Source organism: Haliaeetus albicilla, chromosome 2 (genome assembly GCF_947461875.1).
Source record: "Haliaeetus albicilla chromosome 2, bHalAlb1.1, whole genome shotgun sequence".
Taxonomy (NCBI): domain Eukaryota; kingdom Metazoa; phylum Chordata; class Aves; order Accipitriformes; family Accipitridae; genus Haliaeetus; species Haliaeetus albicilla.
In genome coordinates this window covers 79,273,348-79,299,988 of record NC_091484.1, presented here as the reverse complement: position 1 = coordinate 79,299,988, position 26,641 = coordinate 79,273,348, and the positions used below count along the sequence as shown (strand labels likewise).

The window sequence follows — 26,641 nt, the reverse complement described above, 5'->3', positions numbered from 1 at the left end:
TCTCTGGGTTCATACAGCATCTAGTACAGCATGTGTGGGAGAACATGAAGGATCCAGACTATGCCTGGAGCGTCAGGACAAAAAAAAAAGAACAATTATTCAATTAAAAGATAGCGCTTTCATGCCTGAAGAACAAGCCGTATGTGGAGAACAGATGGGCTCAGGCAGAAGGGCTGTTTTGGAGCTGATAGAATTAAGAACATTGATATATATGATAGACTAATGGAGATATGATGGAGACGGATGGAGACGACAGATGTGCCTGGGACCTACCCCCTGGCTGTAAGGAAGGTAGGATGACTTCCTCCAATCTGGCTCTGTGTGCAGGGGAGAATTCAACCCCAGGATGAATCCCAGGATCTCAGTGGGAGACTGACCATACTTAACAAACAGACCTCTTTTCCTTTGCCTCCTGACGGATGAAGAAGTTCTGTCAGGCAAGGTGAAGTTAGGGACATGAACCTGTGATCTCTCCTCCTGCAGAGTAAATGCAAAATGCATGAGGTTTAGACAAAGGAAAGTTAATCTGCTTGCAGCTATGAGAACCAGTCCCTGGCTTCCCTTGCAATAGCATCCCCCAGGTGCTCAGCAGGGCTTGCTAAATGATACAAACAAATTAGCCATTAATTGGCCCTTCATTTGCGCTGAATATTTTTCTTTATTCTTTATCTCAAAACTCCCCAACTGCAGAGAGTCATGTAATTAATCCTTCTTCTTTTTTTTGGCCAAGATCTATTTTATAATGAAAGAGCATTAGAATTTCCCCCTTTGAGGGAGAAGAAGAGTGTTATTCCTGGCTGTGATAAGCCGAGAAGTTATTAAGCTTCCTCCATGAGTCCTTGAGCTATTCTGCTCTTCTGTAGCGCTTTCCATTAGCAGTTTGCAGAGTGCTTTGCCATGGACATCAGACTTATTGCCTTAAAGAGTGGCTGCAAGTTACACAAAGGACGATGTCGTGAGTCCTAACCTGCTGCTTCCATCAACACAGACAAAATTGCACTCCTGGCTGGTTTGGCTGCATTTAATGCTGGTGAAACAAAGACAGAACAGGGTCCTGAGCACTGTCCCACCATCATCTATATTATGCAAATATTGGCATGATCTGGCATGGTTTTGGCCCAGGCCAGCTGGTGCTGTCCTGGACCATGCAAAGGTGCTGTTCTGGGCATAGTTCCCCCAGGGCAATATGGCCAGGTCTGCATTACGTTTGATTCCTTCCACAGTCCTCCAACACTATCCCAGAACTCTCTGGAGTTTCCAATGCTTGCTCACCCCAGGTTGCTCCATGTGCAGCTGTGGTGTCCACCAAACTTTCCTTGCAGGGCTTTGAATCTGAGTTTCTCAGAAAATGGGCATTGTGTGTTTGTTTTACAGCTCAAGGCTGGAGGCTGTGGGAGGATTTCCTACCTTCCCAGTTTGCACCTAGAAAGACAAGGCAGAAGTGGGAGATCTGCAAGGAAAGGCCTTTCCCTCTGGTGGTGGTTGCAACCAGGAGAGGGGAAGGCATTTGTAACTGAATGTGGAGTTATGACAGATGTAGAGCTTGGGGCTGGGTAGCCCTGGGGTGATAGTAAAGGCTTTGCAGGCAGTGTATAAACCATGCTGTGCATTGCTAATGTATGGGCAATTGCTTACTTAGGTCCCACCAGAATACTGGGCTTGATCCAATCCTCAGGAGTGTTCCTCTGACCTTCTGTGTGCTTTTTCCCTGCTGCAGGGGAGAAAAAAAATCATGCCTCTGGCCAGACTGGTGACCCCCTTCAGAGAAAAGCCATTGAGAGCTCAGCTGAGGGACACCTGGATGTCCTGCTGGGGTTCATCGGTCCTGGACAAATCCACACCAGCAGCACACACTTGGCTCCTGGTGTCTTAGCTTTGGTTGTTTTCTTGGTGATGGCACCTAGGCAGCTTCCAGACTTAGAGGGAGGTTGAGTCGAAATGCGGCAGGGGAACAAAGACCCTTTAACATTTGTCTCTAACATAGAGATTAGAGCCAGGGCATTTTCCAGGGTTCAGTTCCTGGCTGAGAAGAGATAATAAACTAAACTTGGATTGGGTTTGATTCACCTGTTTAAGCTAACCTGGTGTGTCCTGATGGAAAAAAGAGCAGTTGATTCTCATGCAGGCAGCTTGGCAGGTTGATGGATGTGAGGAGAAAGAGGACTTGGGGAAATGTCATCAGTAAAAACTTTTTCTGGGGAAATTTCAACAGTGCAAAGTAAGCAATAATTTCTATATGCTTTCATATGGATTTAGGTCTTTAACTGCTTCCAGGTTTTTGGAAATCTCCCCTATGGAACAGGCTTGATATAAACATGGCAAGGACAGAGAAATGCACTCATCAGCAAAAGCATGAAGAGAGGTATACAGAGGGAGCTGTTTAGAAAGTTATTTGAGTATACAAAGCATTGAGAATGATGAAAAAATCATTTCACTTTGCTGCAGAGAGCAATCTCTTGGCATCTGCTTAAACCTGGATGGTGGACAAGTGTCTTCTGGCCTGTGCAAGGCTAATGAGGCTGAAGATGTACGTAAATATATACTATTTACCAGGGAAGAGGACGTTAGTTGAGGAAATGAATAATTTCAGAGAGTATAAACTAATCAGAGATGTTTGGAGAAGGAAGATGCTCATATAATTGGATTTGATCCAAAGGATAATGCAATCAAATGGTAATGAAGGCCGGTTGTTTATCACCTGTTGTAAAAGAGTTGTCTGGGCAGAGAATAAAGAAAGAAAGAGTGTTATGTCTCTATAATAAGAACCTCCAAATAGACTCTTACAGATTTGTAGGGTTTAGAGCAAGATGGAATAATGAGATCTTCAAATCTGACCTCATGTATGCCATTGTCCTTCCAGCTTCACAGTCATCTCTGTGCTGACTCTGTTACATTGGGTTTGATGACAATAAATCTTCTGGAAGAGTATTGAGTCTTATTAAAATCTGTGAGTCAATTCTGTAGCTCAAGTTCCCAGAATTGCACTGATTTAAAGTCACGGAGATTTTGATGCCATACTTAAAGTAATAATAATGATAATAATAAAATTTGTTTCTCAGTTTTTTATAGTACTCTATGAGATCATTAAAAATGAACCTCTGTTAGGAATCATCCTGGCTTTTAACTAAGTGCACTCTCTGTTCAGTTTAGAGACTGGAAGAAACACAAGCCTTATTTTCTGATCAAATTGTTTTTGCAAACCAGTGGGGCTTGCAGTAGCTTGCAGCTTTTTGCATCTTGCAAAAAATCCCTCTTTTGTGACACTCCCTAGGATTCTGGTTGAAAAGTCACCTCCCAGCCAGCAGCACATGAAAGGGCTGGCATCTTCAGCTGACTTTCATTAACCCCTCAACCCAAGCTGGATGCATTCAATAAAGCTGCTAGTTTTTTACCATCACACTGTGACCTGTTGAATTCTCTCTGTTGCTTGGACCTGGCATCTTTAGTAGGTGAGTGGTATCATAAAATATGCTATTAGTCCGCAATGCTGCACACCTCGGTGGCATTCAGAGTCTTCACATAGACTTAGCTCACAGGCAGGCTGTGGAGGGAATTACTGAATTACCCATGCATGCAGTTGCCTTGGCAGTAATCCCCGTGGTTGTAGCTTTGAATCACACTAGAAACAGCTCATCCTTCTGAGGTAAATTAAATTCATTACTCTGTAAAGGTCATTTCGAAGGAACTTCAAAAAATGGAGGCCTGCTTTGTTGCTTTCTGTAAGAGATTAAGACTGATTTCTCTTCCACTTCCCAGCATGTGTCAGAGTTGGGATTCACCGGTGCTAAGTACCCGATAAACAATTTGGAGATGGTTCTTGCACCACTGGTCTCTTGCCTCCCCCAAGCCTGGCTGCTCGGGAGCCTCATTCACTGCTGAGAAGCCAAGTGCAGGAGATGGGGGTTGCCCCAGAGGCCATGGCAGGACTAGGAAGGTAATTCAGATCCTACAGACTTGCATCTGGGCTTCTTAAATTTATTTTTTCTCTACAGTCTTGCACAACGAGTGACACACTGTTTCTCACAGCCCACGTGGCTGCATGTCTGTGTTGGAAGAATATAGCTTTTAAAGCACATTCAGATCGTTCAGGCAAGATTTCCTCAGAAGTGCTTTTCCTTCCAATGATATAAAAGTGCTGAGGACTGTGGGCTGAGCAATGAGTTCCCCAGGGTTCACCTTCCCACCCAGCAGCATCATATGCTCCAGTGCTGAGTAGTTCTGAACTAACACGAGAAAGATATGCATTTCCTCATCTTGATGTTAATCCTCTTTACAGAGACTATGAAGTAAAAGTAGTTCAGGGACAAAAGAGGAAAAAGCAATCCATGGAATATTTTGGTTTATCTGAAGTAATAGGCAAAAATCTTGGGACAGCTTTTTTGTTGCGGATCTGGAGTTTACCTAGAAGCTAAAGAAATGGGATATGAATGTAGAAAAGGAGGAAGCTTGAGGGACAAACAGAGAGAGGAAGGAATTGACATGGAAAGTATGAAAGTATGTGAGATCCCAGGGCATGGCAGTATCTGCCCATGCAATATGCGTGGCTGGTGGAAGAAACCCCTCCCAGATCTTCCCATCCTCTGCAGACAACATTTTGGAAGCTTCCTGGAATTTCCCACTTACTCTGGTCTATGAACCAGCAAATCCACGTGAAATTCATGACTGCCATCTCCAGACTCTACACTGCTCACCAAAGTCCATGAACAGCATCCAGGCAAGTGAACTTTTATTAGAGGAGTGTTCACCCGACCAGAAAAAGGTTCATGGACAGGGAAAAGAATAGATTTGACTTTTCTTTCTTTTTTTAAAATTTTTTTAAATTTATTTTTGTTTTTATTGCCTCTTTGGGATTGTTCAATCAGGTTGTCACTTAGGGATATGGGACAGTAGATAACTGGAGTCAGGTTGATGAAGAACTGAGGCTATGTTGGGATCAGTCACAGGGAAGTGAAGAGTTGTATTTCAATGTGGGTTTCTGCATCCCTGCTACCTCCTGGGCTGGGACTATTAGAGGAATGGGGTAATTAATGGCTGTTTGAGCTGAACCCAAAGCAGGACTAGAAGTCTGAGTCTCTGAGCATCCCATGAGACCCATAGGGTGGAATTCCCAATGGATAGGGTCTCCACAGATCCACCAGAGGCCAATTTCAGCACTTGTCCAAGCGGGAATGGCCTTGGTGCACCACGGGCTACCACCTACCTGTGCACACCTGAGGCTGGTCTGTACAGGCAATGGAGTGCCCCACCTACATCTTAAGCTGCCACGGACCACTTCTGGGAGATAATTTGCATTTGTAGGAGACATGGGACATGTTACCATGTCTCAGCTCTGTAAGTGTCGTGTGTCTTGCAAAGTACCAGCCGAGTGCACAGGGTTTGGCACAGTCCCGTAGTGCTGTCTCAGCAGGAATTGTGTGCCCACACAAGCTCATGCTGTATTTGCAAGTCACGAAACACCCACCCACAGGTTCATGCTATAAACATATTGCTCTGGCAGGTGGTGCAACAGCCTTCCCTCTGTATCAATCAGGCACGCTGAACAGAAAAAAACCCCATGCACATGTAAATAAAAATGTCTTAGACTGACAGGGACACCACATGGGGTTGATGACAAACTGCTGTGTAGCTTTGACATTCAAAAATAAAACTTTTCAGCTTTTGCCTTATAGAAGTGGAATGATCCATTATAAAGTGACTTTAAATTCAAAGTTGAAGCATCAAGAGCAGGGCTGAATAACTCCAGGACTAAGTGAAATATTTTTGTGTCAAAAAAAATTTCTCAGATTCATCCAAAATGGAAAGATCAGAATTAAGTAATTGTCAAAAAGCATTTTTATCTTGTCTGCTGAATCCTTTCTGCCCTCCTCCTTCCCCTTCTTCCTTAGTTTTGAACTCAGCCACTGAACCAAAACTCCCATTATTCATCCAGCTCCATGCCAGCCATTTGGAGAGGGCTTGCAACAGAAGTGTGGAGAGGGCAGCTCACCCCATTCATCTTAGCAATGCATTAATATAAATCTGGGGTGATAATGCATGTGTCAGCACAGCAAACTCTTTCTTCAGCCTCTCAAAGGCTATGTGGAGATGGAGGGATTTTGTTTTCAAGGTCTGTGCTGCCTATCTGGAGTGACAACACTCTTTCTTTGTTTCAATATCATGCGAGGTGTTTTTGGAAAATCATCCCACACAGTATTGTGGGCAAAAGCATAGACAGTATGAAGAGCAAAAGAATAGCATTAAGTCAAAGGCAATGGAAAACCAGATTCAGCAGTGGCTAGCAAACCAGTAACAGCATAACTTAGATAAGAGCATGTAACTGCAGAGATAGTAGAGATATGAGCATGAGCTGTAACATCCTGTACAAGGGGATTTGGCTGGGCAGGAACAACCACAGGAGAGGGTTAGTGTGGTTTGAGTCAAAAGATCTGATGGATACTGTCTAAAAAACTTGCTTATGAAGAGAAATGGCCTTACTCAAGGGACAACACTCAGAAAAACTGGCTGGCCTAAAATTGTTAGCCCTGTGAGGCTGGCTGGTTCTCACGTTTGTGTTTGCATGAGAGGAACCAGAGGCAGGATGGTCTTATGCTGAGTGAAGCTGGCTTTTATAATCACATTGTGCTTCAAGTGCAAAAGTAAGCAATGACCTGAGTCTCTAGGACTCTCTTCTGTTCCTGATATCCTCAGTACCTTGAGGCACCAATTGTCCTGACATCTGACTCCCCCCAGGAAGAAAAAAATCCATAGAAGTCTAGCAAGATCCTTCAAGGTGCCTGAGCTCACAGAGGTAAAGTCCTGGAACAGTGACAAAACCAAGGAGGGTCCCTGAGAGACGCATTTTGGGTGGCATCTCTTTCTGATGGCTAAAAGCAAGGAGCTTAATTGTAAAATAGAGGTACCTCCTCTGTCCCCCTCGTCTCCCATCTAAAGCTTTCCCTAAATAATTCCTCTGCTGAGCTTGCTTTCCTCTCTTTCTCTGTGTCAGACTGTTCCTCTTGCATCTTCACTGTGACACAGAGGAAGGAGATGATTCTACAGCAATAACACTCATTCTACCCATCAGACTTAAAAAGCATTACGATAAGAGCATTTTAAGCACTCTATATATGAGAGCCCTCTAATAATTTGAACTGGATATTGATGCCCTGGTGTGCTGAAAACCTCTCATGTAGTCTCCTCTCAACAGACAATGTCTACTCTTAACAGATCCCTGTCAAAGTGAATGAGAAAGACTGAAAACTGAAGGGGAGCAAAAGAAAGAGGTACAATTGATTTAAATTGCAAGAAATTTCTGATTAGATACCAGAAAAATAAAAAAAAAATACAGTGACAGTGGTCAGAAAATGAAACGGGCCCAGAGGATGTGGAATCTCCATTCCTGGAGATACTCAAAACTCAAGAGAATGTGGCCCTGAACACACTTTGAGGTTGGATCTGCTGCTAAAGCTGGCCCTGCTTAGAGCAGGGTGTCAGACCAGACAACCTCCAGAGGTCCTTTCCAACTTAAATTATTCTACAGGAATATAATAGGCTTCTTCCAGACTTGCCACCATGCATCCTGCTATCATGTCCTCTTGGTTATCTTGGCCTGGGTCTCCTTGGAGAGGACTGTTGTTTCCAGTTTGAGATGGAGTAGCATGGAATGCTGCACACCCAAATATCACTGTATTGGCAAGTAATGCCAAATCCAACAGTGTGGATATACATGGAATGCAAAGTCTAAGAAGATATATGGAGGGATGTGTATATACAAGTTTTCCTATACATATGCATACATACACAAATATATTTTTATATATGCATGTAGAGAGAGGAAGATATATGGAGGGAACATGTACAGAGTGACCCTGGTGTTCATCAGATGGATTAGTGTTACTGGACTACCACAGAAACCTTGGCCAAGAATTTGGTCATTCTGAAATTTTTAGAAGTCCCTATGTTATACCTAGGGGCTTCTTTTTATGCCAGATTGCCTCTCCAGGCATTCTCAGTCATGCTGCTCCATGCAAGTCCCACTGCAGGTCTTTCGAACACGGGACTGATCACGATACTTTGAGGGGAGAGGAAAGGGGAGAGGAAAAGAAAGTTCTAAGCTGAAGCTATCTCACCCTAGCCTCACATCCCCTATAAAACAACCAATTTATTTTCCCAGTGAATGAGACCCTCTAATCTCGTTACCCATGTGTAAATCACTCTTTTCCTCATTTTGGCTGGTTATCTTTACCTGTGGCTTGTGAGTCCAAGGGAAATGCCTACTTGGCATAATAACCAGACATGAGTGTCACACCGAAATTTCCAGAAGCACTCCTTTCTCGCTGAAAAGGTATTCTTTGAGCAAAGCACCAGGGCTAAAAATATGCATGGTGGGGATGTGATGGCCTCTGGCTGCCCAGGACAAACTGATGGGGCAGCTTGCTTAAAGTCACCCAGCCTTGTACTCTGGAGGAGAATGTGATGTCTCTTCATCCCACTTAAAATTTCCAAAAGTGTCAAGGGACAATTTAGTCACAAAGTACGGACCCCCTGAACACCTACACTGCTGCCTAATCCTGCCCCTAACCAGGGTTTATCGCTGGCCCAGCCAATGAATTTTGGGGAAAGCTTAAGATAAAGTAGACCTTTATGCCACTGTGGCCCAGTGGGTATTTGTCAGCGTGGAATGAATTTTAGGCCGATTTCTATTTTTAGGCATGGAATGCAAGGAAGATCTCAGATGTGTGTGAAGATTTATGAAATTGCCTTTACCCCAAACCCATAACAAGGTGATGGAAGATGTTGGGGGGTGGTGGTGAATGAACAAGGCAGGACAGAGTGAACTCCAAAAGAAGGCAAAACCTCCTACCATAGCTGTAATTAGCTGAGGGACTGAGGGAAAGATATATTTTCAGCATGTCTTTTGCAGCATTCCAGATGTTTAACTTTTTATTTCTTTGTTGAAACTTAAGACCCCATTCCCCCCAAAACCCAGATACTTTTGTCTAAGGAAATGATTCAGAAGGCAACAAAGACGTGTTTTCTTCACTGTGCAGATTAGGACTCAGTGGCTTCACACTGGCAGATAGGAGCTGACCAGAAAAATGTGCACAATAATAAACAAGAATAATTGTGTTGGACTGGATGGATCCCTCTGGATTAGACTTGTGTCTTCTTTTCCTTCAGCTTTTTCTTGCCAGACACTCCCCCACATAACTCTCGTTCCCCTTCAAATGGCATTCCTGGTTCTTGTGAGTTTATTGCAGGTTTCCCAAGAGCTGGCGTTTTCCTCTCAGGACTCCACTCCTAAAGTCCTGTGGTTACCAGAGAAGCCAGCTTTCTTTCAAAACCAAAATTAAATTTCCAGTCCTCATGGCTGTGGAGAAAAACTAAACATGGCTCAAGTCTAATCTGAAGTCAAATATAATATGATCTTTTTCTTCCCAAAAGCAAAATAGGAGATCATGTTTTATAGACTTGACTCTGGATTGTGGATCCAAAGCAGTTATCAACAGTGCAGGCAAGCTGGCTAATTTTTAAGCTATGCTTGATGAGTTTGTGAGTGAATTTACACAGCAGGGTCCCCTAAGCAACCCCGAAGATCCTCTGTATTCCGTAGTCCGGTGTCCCCTTTCCCAGATTTCCTTTCTGCACTTTCAGGGCACAATTCATGGCAGTCACTACTGTTTCTCTGTAAGTAACCAGAAGCAGCAGCACCCTCCATTTGGGAAAGCAAGGTTTTACAATGGAGATACAGATCAGGGAAGTACAGACAGCATCAGTAACCGAATATGGCACTATGTAATATTAGAAGAAGAAGAAAATAATCATTTAATAATGCAATACTAGCTGCTGTTTTATTAGTACAAAAAGTAATGTGCTGTTTTTTTCTCCAAACACTCCCCCGTGTAGAGCAGGCAGCTGTACAACCACCTTTGCCTGCTTCGTTCAGGAGAGGGAGGGTAAGGTCTGGGATTTTGTTAGGGAAGGGAACAAAGTGGAGCACGTGGTGAAGACCATCGGCATGGAGGGGCACATGGGAAACCTGCACCTGCCTTTCCTAGTACTAAAGCTGCAGAAGCTCAAGCATGATTATGAAGCTGCAGGTTGAAAACAAAAGGTGGTGGAATTTCAGACTGTGCCTAGTCCAGCTGCACCTCTAGGAAGTAGATCTAGAAAAATGAGGAGGGACAAACACAAAGGAAAACCCTTCTGAGGGCTGTGAAACTCCATGATACCCCTGAGCTCCAGCTAGCAGGTGTACCCCCTGGGAGTGCCTTTGCTTGGTTAGCCTCCAGGTATATCTGCCCCATTGCAACCTTCCTCTGTGGGCAGCAGAAGAGCTTTGGGGCAGGGAGGCACCTCTTCCACATTGCAAAATGGGAGAAAGATCCCCAGGGTGCCCTCAGGAGGGGATCATGTGCTGACCATAGCAAAAGCAGGAGGGAAGTGTTTCAGCAAGACTTCACTTTACCCGCTTTTACGACGATTACACTCACCAGCAAGGACCTTGCTTCATGCCAAAGACCTTTTCCACTTTAAATCTTCTCCCTCTTTTCCTCCACCATATCCTGGCTGGTAGCCTAAGTATCTCCCCACCAAATGAGGCTGTGATATGCCTGTGTAAATCAACATCATCCCTTGGAGCTCAGTGACATTTTGCTGATTTACTTGCGTGCAGGGTCTGGCCATGCCGTTGTGTGTGATTTAAACAAGATGTTCCTCAGGCTTAGACATAAGTGAATAAATGATGCTTGACATTTTGGAGAAGCTCGTGTTCGCTAAAAACATTTCTTGTTCCAGCGGACTTACCCTGGTCGTTTATTCAGTTAGTTCCTCTGTATACTTTCTCCTGCTCCCTTCATCTCACCTCGGTACTATAAAGCTTCCAGGACTCTTATGTTTAGAGATTTTTCTTCATATGTGAGCTAAATCCTTCTTGGTCCCATCTCAGGTTCCTTCAGCACTTTCTCTGCAGATATTGTCTTCTGACTGAACTCTCAGTGTATCTGCAATTATCTACTGTTAGGTAGGAACCAAGCCTTGAGGGGGAGTTGGGTTCGCTTCTGGTCAGTGATATCTCTCCCATACAGACGTAGCTCCCTCCTTCCTATTTGGAAGACCAGTATCTCATGTGTTTTCAGTATCAGGGTTTCTTTCCTGTTCTGTGACCCCAGTGCCTGATGGAAATTATTGATATTCACTGCTGACCACTCAGATCTAGACTACAAGGTCATGGTATGGGAGAGAGGCGAGAGGATTGTCTTGGGCTTGTCTTGTCTGGAGCTGTCATGGGTAAAAAGTGATTCCTGCAGTTGGGTAGGAATAATTTCCCAGCTACAGGCTAACTCCTGGGCTCTCCCACAGTGAGGGATCTCATGTGACAGATGAGCCTTTCAGCTCATGACCCCCAAAAGTGGCAGTTCAGCCCACTGGAGATTTCATTGTTTGAGAGACACCATGGTTCCTCCAAAAAAGTTAATGAGGTCTCATCTGTTTAACTTCTGGAGAGCTAAGGTGTCCTCCAGGATTGCTTACTCCTTCAGGAGAGAGGAAGGACTGCAGCAATATTGGGGGAGACATGGATAGAAACCTTGCAAAATCAAGCTTGAAATTTAAGGTTGGAAGAGACAGTCCATTTAATTCCCTCTCAGACTAGTAGGAACTGTGCATCAAGTAGGAATGAGCAGCCTTTAAGAATAGGAGTTACAGGTTTCTGCTTTATAATGGTGATTTTTCTACTTTGCTATCTCCCAAGCAGCCCATAAAGCACATTCAACAAGTATTACATGAGCTATTTTGATGTTGGAATTGATAGAGATACTCCAGATAGACTCATGGAGTAGCCTAGTTGGCTCACATACTATTGCATAGGTGGCTGCAATTTACCACTTGATGAAGCCCTCCTACCTCACCACACACACGCACAAAGCAGCTTGAAACGTGGTTTGCAATTCACCTGCTGCTGCAGATAAATCATTCACCATTGTTGCATCCAGTGTTCCTCCTACAGAAGATTTATACAGCACTGCGTATAAAACCCAGCTGTTAGCACTTTGGCAGATATCAATCCTTCTCTTCTCCAAAGGGATATTTCTTCCAAACAGACATAGTTTGGATTTAATTTATTTTTCTTGCTCAAAGTTTGGCTGCTTAGATGTCCTCTATTTTCCATGGGCAGATGAAGGTACTCCAGTGGAGCTAATATTACTTGTTAATCTCTGTGGCATTCAGTGGAGCACAGAGAAATGGAAAATTCTTTGCAAAATTTTCGTTCTTCGAGAGAGAACTGAAGAGATTAGGAACTGCCAATTGCTCAGCCAGCAGCAAACTGAGACTTGTTTCTCATGGGGGAAAAATATGCATGTGTCAGTCTAGATCTGGCTTGTTTATTTGTCTTCGATTCAGTATCACTACCTCCCTTTCCAGGTTCACCAAGGTTGCATTTAAGTGCTTTTAGCTCTCATCTGCCCCTGACTGGGTCGAATTGTTGGCTCAAAGTGCAGAAAAGAGTTGGAGAGAAACCGTCTTAACAGTGAAACTTCTGGCAGCATGGGTGGGAGTAGAATGGCTAAGTATCTAGGGATATGCTTAGGTGCTCACTGGGAGAGGGTTACACTTGTGATTCAGCCCAACTCCAGGCAGAATGCACCCAGCCCACCTTGGTTCTGCCAGCTCTTTGCACCACAAGACCACTGCAGGAGAACATCATACTGTGCTGGTCATCTTCCTTTCTGCTTCACAGGCAAAATGATTCTGCCTAATTAGACAGCCTGTGTATGATCAACATAGGAGCTGCCAACGTCCCATGCTGCTCTTGCTTCACCTGTGCCCATAAGCAGCCCAGCATAGTGAACCTGCTACCCAATCTACCCCAGAATGGGATGGTGCATAAAGTCACATTTTCTCCAACTGGTGATGCCTGGGAAGAAAGCAGCTGGCTGCTGTGGAACCAGCAATGCAGGATGTGCACAGTTGGCATCAGCTGGTTTAATCCACCGTTTGTTTGTAGAGCATAGAAGGGCCCCAATCTCACATAGGACTGTGTGAAGCAAGAGTCTCCACTAAGTTGGGCCTTGTGCATAACTAAAATTGAGTGCTTAGTTGTGGACTCTGAAACCATGTAGTTTTGGATTGGCTAAAAGAGAAGGGAAAGGTTACAGGGGGAATGAGTTCCAAAGAGTGCTTGAAAGTACTGAGCAGTCTAGCCAGTGGGGATGACATTCTGTAAAGGTCTCCACCAGTTAGGTTTTACTGTGATTATATATCATACTCACGAGGAGCAGCGTTTGCACTTGCCCAGTTACAGCCTTCTCTCTCTGCGAGGGCAGCGGTCCCTGCATTGTTTGTGCTGTGCTGGATGAAGGCATGGAATAGCTGTGAATGGAATGAGGTGCCCCTCATGACACTGATACCGTGAGTGTGTCAGGTGGCATGAGAGCATCCTTCAAAATAGCCACTGCAACCACACTAGAACAATAGAGCTAGAAGGCACCATGCTTTGGGACTAGGGAAAGAGAAAAAGGTGATTTTTTTCCAATTTGCCTTTTGCTGCTGCTTTATTTTGTTCTGCAATTTTCTACTGCATTCTCCAGCTGATGTTTAGGGCCAGGGCCAAAGAGATGCCATGCACCCTTTTACTCCAATGAAAGTCAATGCAAATGATGCAGGAAACAGTCCTAATGTGATATGAAGGGAAGGCTCAGACTTACCGAACTGCATCACCCAAGCAACTGCTCTCCACATGGTTGGCCATTTACCAGCTTCTGTTGGGTTTGAAGTCACCCATGCTGTGCTTGGAAAGAATTGAGGCCAGGACACCTGGAGGTGGACAGGCTGCAGTATGCTCTGTCCTGTTCCTCTCTGTTCAGGTGAAAGAAAGCCTGGCCAAAAGCAAAGATTTGGACTCTACCTGGCCTATCTCTATTAAGATCCAGAGTTCAGGTTAGAACCTGTGAGCAAAGCTTGCTTGTGTGTAAACAAAGTGAATAGGATGGGAGTCACACCTACTCAGGCGTCACACCGAAGTGGCATTGTAGACACCCACACGGGATAAGCGTGAGGAGCTCTGTATGGGTGAACACCTTCTGCAATGTTATTCTCTCTCCTGGTTGTTATCTGATGTTGATATTGAAGTCAGTAAATGGGATAAAGACACTCAATCTATACAGTAGCCCATCTCATTCTCAGCCAAGACCTGCAGAGCTCCATCTGGAGCAAGTGTTTGTGCAACTGCCTTTATTCAGCAGTGTTCTCACTCCTTCCTTGCTGTGGGACCTGAGCATTTTTGGAAATCAGGCCAATCATTCAAAGTTTGTCCAATTAAAAGAGCAGAAAATTTTTACTCCCTGTTTTCACCTGTAGTCATTGACTGGCTTTCCTGAAAATATTGCTGGAATGTGACTGCTGTTGGAGTGGTGGTACACAGCCCACAGAGTGTATGCGATGTGCTAAATGTTGGGACAAAGAGTGCTGTTGCCCAATTCTTCCTCCTGTCCAAAGCACACTTTTGCATCAAAAGAAATGCCATGACTAAACTCAGGGAGGAAAAGCCTTAAATTTCAGCTTCAGTAAATCAGCTTGCTTATTTAGAAGCTAAACCATGCGTAAGGAGAAGGTTGTCAGCAGTTGAATTAGCAAGTCTCCAGAAGCTGCTGCCCAGCAGGAAGCACGGATGGGAGCTGACCACGTTTGTGCCTATTGCTCCTGAAAACCATAAAGTTAAGTGGGTATTTAAGCCACCCAGTGTGAAGTGTTCCCAAAGGTTTTCCAGAGACATAGCTCACTCCCATCTTTCTGTATCCTTAATGAGCCGGAGGAGCTCAGGGAGCTCCTTCCTCATGAACCCAGAGGAATACCTAACACATGTGATGCCCCTGAGGCTCTGAGTCCTATAGGCAGGAAAAGACACAGCAGAAATGTTCCATGAGAATCAATAAAGGTTTCTTTTTATTTTAATTCCCTTTTACATACACCTGTGGTTTGTCATTTTCCGCTTGTTACTTTGGTCCGTACAGAAAGCAGAAGTGGAGGAATGTAAACCAAATGCCTGCCTGACGACACACACAAGGCAATGTCCCCGTAACGCATAGAAAGAAATCACAGTTTTGTCCTTTAGTTTTTCAGTTTTGTCCCTCTTTTGAAGTGAAACAAGGTCTTATAAACCACTTCAGTGAAAGCACTCCCGTTGGAGGGGGGAGAACACACCCCAGCTCCTTCCCCTCCTGCTCGGACTAGAAAAAAAGAGCCAATATCTTGAAAACAGACTCCTCGGGCTGAGCCTGGCAGACCGCTGGGAATGGCTGAGTCCTTTTTCTAATGCCCAGACCCCATCACTTCTGGTGACCACCATGGCTGGGTCACCCTGAAGTTGATGAGACGAAGCAATGAGTTTTAGCAGCAGGTCTGTCTCTTCATGCATACCCCAGCTCATGCAGACGGCAAGAGATCGACATAGTGTTTCTGAACACGGGGATGGGGCAAGGGGATGGGTTTGGGTGATGGTGCTTGGCTATGCCTGTCCTTCCTCTTCTGCCACCAACTGACTTTCCTCTACCGCCAGCTCTACCTCATACAACATGTCCTTTAAAAGATTTCACATCTAATGACAAATGGCTTCTTGTTCATCCCTCCCTGCAGCTCTCGAGGAAGAATGATTAATTTAGACAGAGAAAAATAAAAAGGTAAAAGCTTGGCCTGGCAAGAAGCACCCAACTCTCTATTTAGAAGGGCTCATGCCTGTCGTAATGCTCTGGTTTAAATAGATGACGCTTCTCTGGTGAAGTCATTGTTTTGTCTTCTGTTTTAGGTGCTTGAGGTCTGCTGTTTGGAGAACACCCTTCATTTAAGCTTGTTTTAGGCAGTCTTTCAAGTGGATATTGTATCTCTATTTCAGAGGATGTAGGCCCAGGCATTTTGGAAACCCAGTGCACACTAATCCCATTTATCTCAAACATTTTAATCCCATGCCTTTTTCTAGCCAAATATCTACCACATCCTAAATCCCCAGATGTAGAAGCCGATACCAATACAAAAGCCTAATGTTGTCACTCGTGAAGCATTTCAGGAGACAAGCCTGCCACTCAGACCGTCTTCTACCTCTTGATGTCTGCTTTCTGGTCTTGTAGTGCTATTGATCTAAAGAAAAAAGACACCCTGAAATATGGGTAGCAAGTAAGGTTTTGGGAACAGGGGAGGTAATTTATTGGCATCAGAATTTATGGGTGAAACCCACTCCACTGATATCAACAGACATCTTGGTGTTGATTTTCATGGGGTCAGGATTTCATCCCAAATTGATACCAGCACATCTGTGTTGTTGCACACCACATTGCTAGCCCAGAATCATTAACCCTCGGTCTGAGGAAGATAATCAAATGCCATCAAATTCCTTAGTTAATATGCCAGGAAAACAATTGCTACGGTCACAGGGAGAAGTTACTCTGTGGGAACCAGGAGAAATGGATCTGAATCCTAGGTTCTCATGTTGAGGTTGTTCTAACGTACCCCTTTTTTCAGGTGAAAAAGAAGGGAAAAGTACAAGTCAAGATGAAGAAGAAGAGAAAGTTGTACTGACTTTCTTACATGCCCCCATTTGCTCTCTCAAGACATCCCCGGTTTAGAAGGGAATGTAACTGTGCAACAGAGTCTACCTCCGTTAGATCTGTGCTGGATAGAGAGGTCTTCCTGAAAAGAAGCCAGATTTATAAGACTTCCTAATTACTCATGATCATCTGGGTCAGCTCTTCCCTAACTTTTTCTTTTGTTCCTGGCCCCTTCCAGACATTAAGCTGATTTCCAGCCCTGCCCTGCCTCACTGGAGTCTTGCAAATCTGTTCTGAATTAGGACAAAGCTTGTTGCACTCTCTTCTTGCAAACGCTGCCTTTGGCTCCCTTACAAAGCAGCACTGCTGCCCGTCAGTACTGGATGCCATCAAGAGACGCGGTCAGAGAGGAGATGGCCCCAGATGGGTCCAGTAATTACTACCTGCCACAGATACAAAGGCACTTCAAGGGACAGTTCTGGAAGTGTGCCCCAAAGCAGCACTAATGTACCAACCTAGGGAAGGATACAGAAACCACATGAGCAGATCAGAATGTTAAACTTCAGTTAAACAAGAATATTTAATAGGAGTGTACCAGCTCTAACCCCAAGCCCTCTGAAGACAGTGGAAAGACATTGTGTGAGCTTTGCAGAACATACTGAATGGCTTGAGATCTTCTATGAGCAAAACATGAGTGAGTTCAGTAGGAGGATGAAATGCTGTGCCAAGGTTTGCAAACCTTTCCCTGGCCCGTGGGAAAGGTTTCAGAGGAACCTTGTTTAATGTTTCTTTTAATGCTCCCCTGTGACATTCTTTTCCTCACTTGTCTCCCAAGTCCTGGCAACATGTTGATATTATCTTGAACTTTGTATACTATGGGGCTAGCGTGAACCTGGAAGACAGCAAGAAAACTTGGAGGATCTGAGTTCACATGCAATTAGGGTAGAAAAGAAAAGAAAGAAGGAGCTAAGAAAAAAATCCCTATCAATTGAAAGAGCTGAGTGTGGCTAAGTGACTACAGCATATGGCAGTGGGGAGAACACGCTAATCTGGACAGGAACAGATAAAATGGGATTGTTTTATGTGACCGCTGATGCCTTGGGTGTCCTTTTATTTAATCCCAAACAGCAAGCCTGGTCTCTAATTCTCAGCAGAGTATTTCTGTAGCTAGAGTTGGAAGCTTTATTTTCATTCCATTATGCAAATTGTACATGAGTCCTGAACTGTGGTCTAGAGTCAGACCTGTTTTGCCTTGGCATTAGACCGAGTTAACTCGATTAACTTCAGTGGCGTAGCTCTCGCCTTCTGCCAACAAATATAAAATCAACATCAGGTCTGTTTCTAACTGTCCTGCCCTAGAGACCGGGTTTGAATGACTCTGTCCGCTCATTATAGCTATTCTGTCCACCACAGAGAACTCTGTCCACTTGGGAGAAGCCAGAAAACCAGACACTGCACAGACCCCATCAGAGCACTCAACAGAACCTGAAGAAATAAACAAAGGATAACTTATAATTACTATTTAATTGTTTATAATCTTTCTTAAGTGTGGCATAAAGACAGCGAGTCTTTTTTTTGCTGTCTGTACCCTTTTCTTGTTAATTCACTAAGAACAAAAGACTATTTTGATCGATCGACATTCCAGCTCTGCCAGGGTACCTGTGCTCTGAACCCAGTGCGATGGGTATGATGAGACCAGGGCACCGTGCAGCTGATCTGAGCAAATCATGTTCCCAGCCCGATGCTCTAGATTGGTTTTGAAACTGAGAGTTGAGATGGGCTTCTAGCAATAAAAACCCCTGTATTTGCATCCAGTTAAAACGGAAAATTAAATGCTTAACCAAGTTCTTTAAATAAGTTTTTGGGGGTTGTTTTGTAGGGTCAGTTTGGAAAAAAGAAGTTAAGTGTAGAGAAGGACTCCAACCAATCTGAATTTGGGATCAATATAGAGGGTAGGAGTGTACACCCTGCTGGTGTCCTTTTTGTGGGCTTCTCTACCTGCTAGGGACGAGCAGCCTCAAAGGTCTAAAACAGTTGATAGTCCACCATCAGCCTAACGCTACAGGTGAAGTAGCTACATGGGAGTCCGCTAGCACTGCCAAAAGATCATGCCTCAGTCCTGTCTTGAACTGGTGGACTCTCAGTAGAAGATACCTGCTCTAAAATCTTCAAAACCTCCCACAAGACAAAGAGCAGCCAGCGAAGATGTCTGTTAACACTGAGTAAAGAGGCACCCTCATTAAGATACCCTTTGCCTATTACAAGTTTTGATATATAGACAACGAATTAATTTGGGATTGACCACTAAATGAAGCACATCAGCAATATTTCTGTTTCAACACAAGATTGCTTGATGTCTCTGAGCTTTAAATGACCAGTAGCTGGTCATAGGCAAAGGTGGATTCTGAGTCCTATGTCCATGTATCGCTCTCCATCCCAACTCATTTACAATGGCTTGTGGAACATTTCCTACAGAGAGGTCAAGGAGGACATGGAAACACCAAGGAGATGAGATTTCTGGCTCAAACTTTCTGGCCAACTGAGCATTATTGGAGGGGGAAAAAAAAAAAAAAGAAAAGAAAAGCCAACCTGCATTTTTTTGTCTTTTTCCTGAATGAAAGAAAATTCAATCTGCATTTCCCAGGCTTTTGTTTTTTTGGTTTTTTTTTTTTTTTTGAATCAAAGTGGTAGAGTTATGTTTTAATGTTTTTCAGTTAATTATGTGTCTTTACAACAACTCACCTCTACTTTCTTTTGCTCTCCCACCTTTAATTAAGAGCTAAGCTTGAGTCTTGATTTTATGAGAAATAGTTTGGGTGGAACAGGATAAACCCAGTAATTTGTATACAGATAGCAGGATTTGCTGCCTCTAAACAAAACATTCCTTTGGGCCAACAGTATTTGCTGTCTGGCAGATTCAACCTTTCACTTCCACGGGCAAACCCAGGAGAACTACCTTCCAATGAATGTCCACAGAGAGGGACATGCTCTTTATTTTACTTATACAATTCATGAACTATTATGTTTTCCAGGCAAATCCAGACAGCCATGGCCAATCACGATGGAAATTTATTTATAGGGTCTTTCACAAACTCATTTCCTTTACAGTTTAATATTTTTCTCATTTCAAGACACCCTAGAGGAATGGGATATAAAATCTACTCTGTCTGGAGAATCACACTGGATGCTTGAAAAGCTCTGCAGCTGGCCAGGGATATCATATATGTCCTCTGTTTACTCTGCAGAACATGGCAGCCCATCAGCAATAGCAGTAAAAATAATAATAACAAAAAATCAATCAGCAAACTTGTTCCAGCATAAAGCTTGTTGAAAAACCCCTGATTTTCCTAGACCTGTCTGAGGGTGCAATGTGATCTCTTACCTAGCAGGTGTTGTCAGCAGCGAGGTGGCATGGTGAAGACATGCATGGTGAAGACATACTTTAACCTGCTCATGGCCTTGAAGCAAAGTTTCCTCACCTGCTGAGCAGTTTACAACTTGCAGCCATTAGCGAATGCCAATTTGTGACATAGGATATACAGCTGAGGAGCTGTTACCCCCCAAGTTTGGAACATGCTGCCCCAGATATTTTTTTCATTTTGCTTCCTGTTACAGCTAAAATGTCATAAAATTCAGGTAAGGCCAGAAAGAGATGATGTGAACCACATTACTTCTCCATAACTTTCCATGAGGAGGGACAGATTTGTTTTCAGCAAACTTATGGGCACCAACAGGTGGAAAAGAGCATATACACTAATAAGAATCAATGTTGCACATTAAAAGACTTCACAGGTTCATACAACCTCTCCCTTAAAGGTCAACTCTTAAAGTGCTTTCTCTCATTTCATGCAGTCCTATCTCAGGTGAATGAGTCTTTGACCATAGTGAGAGATTCAGGTGAGTTAAGAGATATGCTGATCACTCTCCTCATCATCAGTAATTCTGCTTGAAGCTTTCTCGGTGGAAGGTATGCAGAAAAATCAGCCAGTGAAAGAGCAAGAGAACCCAACCTATAAATGATTTGTCTTAACTTTTTGAAACATCAGAACCTGAAATTTAAAAAACTTTTAAGCCAGCCACTGAGTTTATCAAAACAATAAACAGGAATAAGAAACTGTAGATCTTCCCTCTTAATGTATTTTAATAGTTTATACAATGGAAAATTCTTACCAGCACTGTGGATGTTCTATGACCTTCAGCCAATTGCTCATAAACAGATAAACAAAGCCAATCCCTGGCTGAAGAGCTCAATTTTGGGAGATCTTTGTGAACTGATTTGGCTCTAATATGTGTCAGACAACAAGAAGCAGAGTTGAGGAATGGTGAGGAATAGGACAAGACATGATCTCATCTGAACCAAGACCAAGCAGTATATAGGAGGTGTAAAAACTTTTGTCTGCACATATCCAGACAAAGCAGGAATGACAAGGCTGCTGCCAAAAGTCATCCTTAAGAAACACGAGGCTGAGGAACATTTAACAGCTCTGTGTCCATCCAGAAAAGAGGTAGATTATGTAGGAAGGATTGATGAGGAAAAGTATACTGGGCTGCTGTGGGTGGGAATAGAAGAGCTGCTGGGCTGGTACGATGAACCTGGCAGGGGGTGAGATTCCCTGCCCAAGCCTAACATCTCTGTGGCACTGGAGAAGAGGACACCCACCCAAAAGATGGGCAAGGAGATTCCGCCTTATGTGAGCCGGTCAGCCGGGATATTGGAGTGAGCAGCTTGGCCTGTGCCAGCCCAGCAGGCTTAGAGAAGCAAGAAGGTCTATAGGACTCCTGAGAGTTGTCAGCTGCTTGACAGGATGGGAAGAAAAGGGGCACAAAGCTGACACCAGGGAGGAGGGAAAACTGGAAAAATACAGGCAACCAGCTCCTTTGGACCTAGGCCTCCTCCTTGAAGTGAACTTGAGAAAGTCTCTTTGCCTATGTATTCGCTGCACACTGACTCCAAAGCAATCTGTTCTCTCTGCTCCCCCATCCCATGTTGGACCTGAACCAGGATGGGCACAAACCCTGTCCTGCTTGCAAGGTTTGCAGTGATCACTAGATAAATCACAGACAAATGCGTCCTCACCTCACCATGTTTCTGTTTCTGTTTAAGGCCTTTGGGACTATGTTTGCACTAGTAACTCAGACAGGAGAAGAACTGTCACCCCAGGTGGACTCAGACCTTTGAATAGGGAAAAACCATCCTTGAGAAACGTCCTCATCTTCCGGTGATGGAAGAAGCGAAGGGGACCCCACTCTGAATCTAGAGGCTTTGGCTAAGCACCAGCAGGACTGCTCTGCTTGCCCTTCCAGGGCAAGTCACAACAGCCAATTGTGGTTTCTTCTCTGGTTTTAGACATCACTGGTCTGATCCCTTCCTCACTAAAATCAGTGAAGGATGTCCTTGGACCACTAGCTAATAGATGGTGGCCTATACACTCAATCAAGAGATTGTGATCAGCCCAGGAAAGGTAGGAACAGGCTTTGACAAACGTACAGTCTGCTATGCCTTAATGGCAGTTATTCCCCTGTTTCGGTATCAGCATTTTCCCAATATTTGCATGAATATTGTTCATGCACATGAACACCCAGAAATAAAAAAAATATTATGTATGATTTGTAATTGAAAGGATTAAGAAAAGATTTCTTTCCCTGTACATCCCTTGTGCATGTAATTTTTGTCTAGGTTTAACAACAGTTTTTAGACATTTATTCTAAATAATCCAATGATGAAGGCATTTCAGTGAGGGCTGCATTTTATGAGGGGTGTTGTATTTGTTTATAAATAATTTTATGGCTTTTGCTAATTCCTTGAACCTTGCTAAGTGACTGTCAAACATGTTATTTATTAATCTTGAGTTCTCAGTAACAAACACAAGCAAATAGAGAGTCACTGGTGGGGGGTTTTTTGGTCTTTTCTTTGCTTTGTTCCAGCAGTGTAACGACACTAAGCAATTTCTTTGAGTGAGAAAATCAGGAGGGTCATTGCATCTACTTGGCAGGATTTAAGCACAACGTACTTCTGGAAGGGTAGAAAGCCAGAGCCAGCATATTCAGTGTTCTTCTCTCTGATCAGCGGTTCAGCCACATGGGATGCTAAATAACACAGCTGTATACACTCTGACAGCCCACTGTTAATAATTTCTGCCCCCTTTGATTGCCTCCAGAAGCCATACCAGCATCTGTGAGGAAAAGGCGAGCAGTGAGTGTAGCTGGGCTGACCCAGATTTCTGCAGAGCTGGTTAGCTCTCCATGCCAAACTTTCGCTAGAGTTGACTTCTCTTGCAAGATTACTTAACTTCTCTGTAATACTATTGCTGGTATTGTTATATGAATAACAACAACAATAATAAGGGAGCATGAAAAAAGATTATTCTTTGAAAACCTTACATTTTAATAGCTGCCATTTGGTGGTAAATGGTTATGATGAGCTTTGACTTATTTCAATGATGCAAAACAAGAAAAGAACATCACAAATAAATACTGGCTTTTAAAGACCTGCTCATGCATGTCTGCAGCTGGTGGAGAGGTGCTTCAGTGCCTAACAGAGGACTGCCTCTCAGCCACCACATCCCCTACCAGGTCTGAATCCAAAACTCAGAGATGTCAAACGGAAGAGGTTTTTTTCCTTGAATTCACTGGGATTTGGATCAGGCACTAGTCTGAGAAGTTGTTTAAAGATGTGGTACAGAGAGTCAAGATCCCAACTGCTCTGTCTGACCTCCTTCAGAGTTTTGGGGGAGTTAGTCCTTAATTTGCTCTCAGAGGACCAGCTGATTGCATCCACTTGATGTATCTTAGAAGTACTGGTTGATGTGATGCAGCAGCTCTATCTAAAGGATCAGGATAGAGAGTGGATTGTCCCATCGGCCCCACCTGCATCCTAAAGGACTTCTGCAAACTTGCCTAATACTTCTTTCCTATTCCATTTGAGTAACAGCCAGGTGAGGTCAAAATGCTTCAGGTACTAGAAACTTGCCAAGAAGGAAAAAAAGAAATAAGAAAAAAAAGCACCATGAGGACCTGACTCTTAGACTGCAGCAAGGGAATAGCGATGTTATGACAGGGGCTGAAGAGAGTGGCCAGGCTGGCTCAGCCAGAGTCCTCCCTTTGGGGAAGCACGTGCTGCGATAGGAAGTTTAGTTATTGTTCCTAATTTCCCACTTCTGGGCAATTCTGTATTATGCTTGGAAACTGGCAGAGACCCTTCGCTAGATGATCAGGTGGTGTGAAACGGACCCAGCACGATGCACTGTTGGCCAACAAGGGCTGTACCTCTTCATCGCTGCTGAAGATGACATGCATCAGAAAACAACTTTTTCACACACCCTGCAAAAAGCACTAGCAAGGGAAACTCTGCACGGTAACAAAATCTTCCTGGTCTCTCTCCTGTAGGAAGGAGGCATTTCCTTGTGCTCTTCCCTTTGGAGGCAATGGCAATAGCATTTCCTCATCTGAGCATCTCCATGCAAACTCAGTGTCTTTGGTTGAACTTAGACTTGTTACACCAGCTGAGTCTGACCTGGTGTACATATGTGTGTGCTTGACCAAAACACAAAGAATAGGACAGTTCGGAAGATGTTCAGAAGGTGACCATCCACGAGCAATCCCTGTGCTTTTACCCAGCAAATTTTGCCTTTGGATCTCATGAAGGTGGGTTTGTCTGGCTGTATCCAGCAGCTGGTGCTTCTGAGTGATACAGGCAGACTGTTGATGGAGTCTTTCTCCTCGTGAGGGTTTGGACAAGTGAGAAACAGGAAATTCAGAGGGCAGAATGAGAAGCAATTTAGAGGTTTAAAAAATGACTGAAGCTTGTTTCCATGAGCACCCACAAAACGGGAGGGCTGAGTTAGCTACCCTCTGAACTGATTTTAGCCACACACACACAGGCACACATACCCAAGATCTGCAAATTCCCTGCCCTGCCTCAACCCGCTTGGTGGGCCCCTCTCCACTGCTGCATCTGGAAGAACAAAAATGTCGCACATTCTGATAACCACATTTTCCATCCTAAAATTGCACTGGTTTCTGGCTTGCTACTGGGACTCAGGTCAGGGAAAGGAGAACAGAGTTTTCTGCCTGCAATGAGCAGCCATGAGCTGTTCACCCTGCCCACCCCAGAGGAGCATTTTGCCAAGGAGTGAGATTGCCCAAGGGAAGAACATGCGACCGGTGGTACCAAGCTGTCCGCGTTGAGCACTCGTCTGCAAGACCGGGCAGCACGAAGACCCCCGAGAGGTCTTGATCAGTGCTGTGTGTGTTACCAGGCAGACTTTACAGGGAAAGCGCAAACCAAACTGAAGACACTGATGCCCAGGGTGGCTTGTACCCTCACAAGAAGATGGCTCTGTACACTCCCTGCAAGACTCTTGCTTTACTGGGTGAGACTCCTGTCCTCCTCGGCTGCCCACGCTCTCCAAGAGGTCCAAGGACCACGTGCTGCTTTGCAAACCTCCCTCGCGAACTCTCAGTATCTCTGTTGTTCAGCAGGTAGCAAGGCCCGCGGGTCTGGATAGCCCTGCCTCCGTTAACACCAGAGAGACTTAGATCACTGACTATATGGATGTGATCGACAGCTGGCCACATTGGTGGCTCACTTTTTTTTCCCATATAACTTAACCTCTCGTTCCACAGAACAGAGAAACTGTATGGAAACCCTTGGCATCCGATGCGTGGCCTGATATTCTTTTGCCCACTAAATGCTCTCCAGGAACCTTTTTCACCCTTTTGCTTCTTTTTTCTCCTCCTCTCTTTACATCACTGTCTCTCTTTCTTCTTCAACAAGTACTGTGGGTCTGTCTCCATCGTAAAGCCCAGAGCCATTCAGATACTCCTCATCTTTGTTGTACTGCTCTGGTCCAGAAGAAGGCATGGAGTTTTCAGAAATGGAGCCATTTTTTACATAACCTGGCAAATTCCGGTGTCCATTGAGGGTCCCTGGTATAAGTCTCGTATTGAGATGGAGGGCAAGTGCTCCTCTTGTGGCTACATTTGTGATGCTGGTGTGGGAAACCATTGGTCCATAACTGTAGGTTGTGCTCCCACTTCGTGCTTTCCTTTTAAAGTCAAGTGCTAATGTCCACCTGCTCCATGACTTCTTTATTTCTGCTTGGACCTGAGAGACAAGGGGGGAAAAAAAAAGCATGAGTGGGAGGAGAGAGGGGCAGAGAGTATCAGAAGGAGGTAGCATCCACAGACAGAATGGGTGAGAAACTCTCTGGGGAGTGAAATTGGAAGGAACAGTAAATTCACATTACATGTGCCCTTTCCAAATGAAATATTTGACATTGGGAAGCTTGAATGCCTGAAAACATAAAACTGAAAATGGGGGTTAACTCTCTCCCAGGGTTAAGGGTTGGTGAGCAGCACATCCAGGAGACAGTCCTCTCAAGGTACCATTGGCATCAATTATAAGCAGGGTGAACCGCCATCAGAGATGCCTGAGTCACTAGAAACTTCCTCTAGAAAGGAGTTAGCTGACTACTTTAGACTGAGTATTCCACTTTTAGATGGCTAAAGGTAGGATGAAATCAATTCCCCTTATGGTATGGATTTTATCTTCATTTTGTGCTGTAGAACATAAGCAGCATATTTGTAGTTGCATTTCCCCTTAAAATACATAAACTTAGGCCAAAACAGCCTTATGCTGGGCCATGAAAGTAGCTCTGTTTTTTTCTGATGTGCATCTACTGACCATCTAGTTTCTTAGTTTGCAGCCATAGAGGGAATTAATGGAAAAAAAGACATTAAAACATATCACTCTGGAAATAGAAAAGAAGGTTCAAAAAGCCTGGACAATGAAAAGAGCTTGCTGGTTAGGCAGCTACTCTATCAGTCCACTTTTCTTCCTGCCACACATCTGAAACTAAGCAGCACTAAACAGCACTCATGCTGGGAAAAGAAAAAACACACTTTTTTCTCCATTAGCTACGTTCAGTAGCTCATTTATTGGTGACATATTCACCTGGATGTCTTACATGACCAAAACCGAGGGTATGAACTTTCTATGTGGACTGACAGATCTCTCACTGAGTACAAAACAGGGTTGTGTCTCTAGAATAAGTGAGGATATGCTGATGTGCATCCACTTTACCATCTGTGTGTGGAACCAATCTAATGAAGGAGGAAAATAA

The 26,641-nt window shown here is 44.1% G+C and overlaps 1 protein-coding gene across 2 annotated transcripts in view; it reads right to left on the bottom strand.

Moving 5' to 3' along the window:
• Nucleotides 1–14,894: 14,894 nt before the first annotated feature.
• PTH1R (parathyroid hormone 1 receptor) overlaps nt 14,895–26,641 on the bottom strand; it is a 127,627-nt gene continuing 115,880 nt past the window's right edge. For both annotated transcript variants that reach the window (XM_069778401.1, XM_009917964.2), the window contains one exon: nt 14,895–25,623. In XM_069778401.1, coding sequence (XP_069634502.1) covers nt 25,261–25,623 — 363 coding nt within the window. In that variant the 3' untranslated portion in view covers nt 14,895–25,260. The remainder of the gene's footprint in view (nt 25,624–26,641) is intronic.